The 5,569-nt window shown below is 38.8% G+C and overlaps 1 protein-coding gene across 1 annotated transcript; it reads right to left on the reverse strand.

The window, feature by feature from the left end:
• Window positions 1-4,627: 4,627 nt before the first annotated feature.
• LOC148714642 (uncharacterized) lies at window positions 4,628-5,261 on the reverse strand. Its single transcript, XM_088717222.1, has one exon. The coding sequence runs from the start codon at window positions 5,033-5,035 to the stop codon at window positions 4,856-4,858; it is 180 nt and encodes a 59-aa protein (XP_088573348.1). The 5' UTR covers window positions 5,036-5,261; the 3' UTR covers window positions 4,628-4,855.
• Window positions 5,262-5,569: the final 308 nt, after the last annotated feature.

A 5,569-nucleotide genomic window follows, 5' to 3' on the forward strand; every position in this document is an offset into this window, starting at 1 on the left:
GGCGTTTTTTTTTCCGAATTTTGTTATCCTGCTTGCCATACTCAGTTTTTCTTTCAAAGGCACAAATGCTGGTGAGCACTTAAAGAGGTTTTTTTTGTTTTTTTTTTGGTACAATGGTGGCTCATACTTGATGGGTATGAATATGGCTAATAAAGTTAGAAATGAGCGCTTAGTTTTCAGGATGGATGGCATGTTGGTAAGCCCTCTAGGGGCTGCTCGGATGTCGGAGAGATCATCCGTGTGAGACGAGAAAATGTGAAAATGCTTTGGTTGCTACGATTATGTGCCCGATTGGAGTTAACCAGGGAGACCACCTAAATCTTATCCATTGGATTTTCCTCGGCCTGAGATCTTATTTTCCATGCTTGTTTATGCCTTATCATATGTTTCTCTCCCCAACTCTTCTTTCTTCTGAGCTTGAGATCATAGTGATATGCATGAGCAATTCAAGAGTCTTAGAAAAAGAAGGTGCGCGATAGCGGTGTCCTGCCGGTCCCCGGCGGAAATGGTGCGCATTTGATGTTTTTAGTATTTTTATGCAAGAAAGAAGTCCTGTTAGCCTGTTCCACGCTCTTTGATGGACCATCATCTCAGTCTACTTTTAGGGTCAAAGCGTTTATCTGCAGTCTTTGTCATGATTTGCTTTTATAAAAAAGGGGCTAGAAGTAATGATTCCATTTCGTAGATGTCGGGGGTTTCCCTCACTTTCCGGCCATTTTTCCGTTAGAGATGGGATTCTTGCGTCCTTGCGTTATAAAGTAACGAGAATACGATGAACAACCCACTTTGGACAATCGTATCAAAGCAAGATTACCGCAGCTTCATGAATCATGATGGAGCCTCTTTGCCGAGGCATTCCGCTCTCTCTCACCCGCTAATTGGCATCAACTCTGCTTCTCAACAGACTTGGTACCAGATTTTAGATTAAATGAAACAATTTTCTGGTGAATGCCAAACGGTACAATATGATCCTAATGTTCTAGTGTGTGAGGTTTCTGCCACCGTGTTATCATGATCTTTTGGGAAGGTCAAATATTCCTAGCTTTTTTATCTTCATGTGTGGGTTGTATTGCTATTCAAAATCCGATCTGATAGATGGACAAGCTACTCTACTCAGTTAAGTCGAAGGAGTGTAACATAGTGCTAGAGCTGTTTTACAACCATAAAAAACTACTAAGAGGTTGTCGGAATGTGTCCGGCTGGAGATCTTTCAATGTTTAAATCAGGCAAAGTTTTGAGAGAAAATAAAATAGATGAAGAGAGATTTAAGTATAAGAGTATGGCATTTAGATTTTTCATCATTATCACTATTATACCTAGGTTCCTCTTGTGTGGTATTTATAAAAGAGAGGAGGTGAATTTGCATAATTAGGATCGCGTGATTCGTTGATGAGCAGTTGAATTCTTTCTATACTCGCTGATTGGGGTGGAGAGGAGGTGAATCTGCACGATTAGGATCGCGCGATTCGCTAATGAGCATCACACTAATTGTTTGGAGATTTGATTAGTCTTTCGTTTCGCTGGATACGTATCCTCATCTAGTTAGCAGGAAGATTTTAAGGATGCCGAATCTAAGCCATATTAGGTAGGTTATTGCTATATCTTGACACTTGAATCATAATGAAGAACATTGTATCAAGACCCATACTATATAATCTCAATATATCAGCTTGAAAACATATCTCCTATAACTTCGAACATCCAGCAATATGTATGTCCAAATATATTTGGCAAATATATTAAATTCATATAAAATATTGATGCTACAAGGTAAACGTATATCGAGGATATATTTAATTTTAGTTCTCCGGAACATGGGTTAGATATATAGAAACATTTGGTAGACTGGATGGAGGGATGCTTACGCGAGGAGAGAAACACGGATATCTATAGATTACCCTTTTTTTTGTTTTTTTTTGGTGCTGATATATACAGATCACTTTAGCTGTTATTCCTTTTATATTTTCCTAGGTTTCATAATTTTATGTTATTGTTCCGACTAATGTTTTATATTGTTTTTTCACTTTAAAGCACTTTAAAGCTGACATTCTTGATATAAGCAAGGCCTATTATTCTATTAACCCCCTACACCGCTGCTGTTTAATGAATTGGCGGAGAGGGAGCAACACTCTTCCTCCCAGTTTACTTAAAAAAATGGTGAAAAAAAACTGACATTCTTGATGGGCCTTGAATCCTAGAGAAATCAATAAACATCCTATCATAATTGCTGAACCTAATATCTATGCTTTATTTAAAAGAAAATCAGAGCATGAAAAACTTTAATGTTTCACGCCTTTTTGAACATACAATGCACATTACAATGACGTAACAATATTCTGCATAACTTGGTTAATAGGTATGCTAAAATTCCAGTTAAAAATACGAAAGACTGACATTTTATGTTTGGCCTGATAGAGTTAGCATTTCTAACTTAATTCCTGATGTGGATTTGTTCGTACTTATCACTGTTTTTGTTTGCGCTTATAAACATGTCGGAAGGTTAGCTCCGAAACGGACAACAAAAAAAAAAAAACATTATTTCAGCTTTCAACCGTGAGAGGATTTTGTGATTTTGCTGCTATTCTGTCATAACTGCCTAGAACAACTTATAATCATAGAATTATTGAGTCAAAATTCTACAAGTCAACAAAGATTCAAAAACCATATAGATAAAAGAATCCATTTTATTTATGCATCAAATCGGTCCATTACATATCATCCCCAAAACCAAAAAAAAAGGCAAAACATAAAAGAAAGGAAAATCATATAACGCCATAAAGAACATCACTCAACTACCCATGTCAAGGACCATGCACAGCCGCTCAAAAGCCACAGCAAAAATCTAGCGAGAGAAGAGGAGAGGAGCGAGGAGGGAGAAGAAGACAGAGCAGCAGACGACCACAGCGGAGGCCGGCGTTCCGGCCGCCGCTCCGGCTAGCGGCGCCGGGGCCGAACCCGGCGCCATACCCGTCTCGATCTCCTGCGCCACCGCTGCTACCGCCAAAACGAGGAACGCCACCGCCGAGAAGGTAACCCGCGCCATCAGTAATTGATGGGCTTCTGCTCAGCTTCGGCCTTCGAGTCCGGTTCTGAAATTGATAGGAAGCGGGCCGACTCTTTATATAGAGGTTGGAAAGGTGGGAGTGGGGCCCAAGACGCGATGGCGACCAGCTAATGAGCCGGGACAGCTGTTTCTGAATTCCGCTATTGGTTTGCGCGTCGCGCGCCGCTGCTTTTATACTTGATTTCCACGCGTGGCGTCCGGAATGGGGCTACGGGACGCGTAAAGCAAACGGTGGGATGCGAGACTTCGACTCGAAGAAACGGTTTCGCGACCCAGGAACATTCGCATCTCGAAGTTGGATTGGAAGTGACGTGAGCGCAGGTTGGGCCTGATCATATCAATAACGTTGTACTTAGCTCAAGTTCAAATCTAAAGTAAAACCAATTTATAATCTTAGCAACGCTAAATTCAAAGATAGATAGGTCGTATGGGGGCTTCATAAAAATTTTTGTATAAGTTATATATTTCATCACCACTTTGTGAAAAATAGTTAGGTATTCAAATATTTTATACTTTTTACTTGGGGCTAAAAAAATATTTTTTTTTTATTAACTTCCTCCTGGAACTGTAGGAGGTCAAATTAAAGTTGCAATTCTACTTTGTTTTGTTAAGTTTTTCCATCAATACGATTTGCGCTTTGTACTTGAATTCCTTTTGTGCCTGTTTGTTCAGTTAATCCAATATTTTTTATTAATTTTTGAAACAAAATTCTATTTTTTTAACTATAAAGCTATATATTCTGTAAGAATATTTGGTTGTCCATAGTATTAGTATGTGGTACAATTTTTTTCTATTTTCGACTATTTTTAAAATATAATATAATAATAGAATAAATTATAATAAATAGAAATTTCTAATAGTTAATTTTTTATGAACTTTAATGATCGTCAAGTATTAGTACTAATGTTATTAATATTTGTTGTACATTGAGCAATAAATTTTAGTAACCATCAAGTACATTAATATTAGCATATTCATACTAACATCTACATAACAAAGCTATTTGATTTCTTTTTCAAAAAAAGTAAAAATATGAGCAATTAAATATCACAAATTTTATTACATACAATAAATATGCATCGTTGATAATATGACCAAGTTTTGAATTTGGATCCAGCCTTTTGTGGAAACCCGACCCAATGGAATACAATTTTGAGCTTCTTGAAACCCATGCCCAATCTAAACGCTATATTTGATTGATTCCCTTTCTGAAAAAGAAAAGAAACAATACATGCACAGATAAATTGATTAAAACTTGCCGTCAAAATTACCACATCCTGATTCATTCCGTTATGCCAAACACCTCTTGGAATTATAGCCCTACAGCAACGTCATGTATAAAGAATTTATTCTCGTGCGGTGCATTCCATTACCTGGGATATATAATTAAGGTGCAGGTGGGCATCTCTTCCTTTCACGCGAGAAAACTTTTGCTTATCTTTTATTTTTCTAAGAATAATTAATCGCCATATTAGGACCTTGGAAGACTTTGTCATCCAGTTATGGAGAGCTTGGAATCAAAGAATTAATAATGTAGGAACCATCAACCATGTAGTCTGAAAATATAAATAACACCTTACAGATCTTTTATTCCAGGAATATCCACCCCAGTTCACAAATTAAATCCAAACAAATCGCCCATCCAACTCTTCTTTCAAACCGAACAATATAAGAAGGTGACGAAAAAAAAAGGAAGCAAAGGATAAGATATCCTCAACAAACGAGTACAGTTATTCCCCTATCTTTCCACATGCATGGATGGCTCTTGCTCTTTCTATCTCCTTGAAAGAGCTACTGCAAGTAGAAGGCGAAGAAGGAAAGGACGGAGGCCGCGATCATGGCTCCAATGGCAGGGGTGACCTCGGAGGCGGCGCCGGTGGCGGGGCTGGGCGCTGGGGCATCAGCGGCCAAGGCCGAGGTGGCCGAGGCGGCGGCGACCAGGACGGCGCAGGCAATCATCCTCATCTCCATTGCAGCAGCGGTGGATGGCGAGACTGCAGAAAAAAATGGGAAAGAGATCGGTCTTGGGGTTAATTTGTTTCTTCTTCTTGTTTATGGACGCAAGGAATGGAGGCGTTTTATAGCGGGGTTTGGTGGTGGGGATGGTTAATCTAAACTTCAAACAGTTCAGGCTTTTCTTTTGGGCCTTCAAATACCGTAGGTTTTTGTTAATGGTGGGTGGTGGGAATGCATGGAGAGGGTTCTTGGTGCGTCCGTGTGCATGGAGATGGGCTTCCGTCAATCTCAGCCACCTCCTTTCTCAACAATACCGACCCTGGACCAGCCTGGAGTTAGGTGATCAGTAATTTGAGCCACCTTGGAGAGTGACAGTTCTAGGGTACAGGATTATTCCTCTCAATTATTAACAAGATTATTTGCACCATAATATAGCAATATAAAGTTTTGAGTAAAATCCAGAAACTCTTCTGAAATTAGAAATAAATTATACTTACATTCGATGGTTTAAAAAAAATTTCTTGAAGTTTATTCTTATCTAATTTAACA

Source organism: Phoenix dactylifera, chromosome 2 (genome assembly GCF_051530095.1).
Source record: "Phoenix dactylifera cultivar Ajwa chromosome 2, Ajwa_hap1_PhDact_Kaust_v1.1, whole genome shotgun sequence".
NCBI lineage: Eukaryota > Viridiplantae > Streptophyta > Magnoliopsida > Arecales > Arecaceae > Phoenix > Phoenix dactylifera.

Coding starts and splice junctions, on each gene's coding strand:
- LOC148714642 (XM_088717222.1), bottom strand. CDS start 5,035: ATGGAGATGAGGATGATTGCCTGCGCCGTCCTGGTCGCCGCCGCCTCG.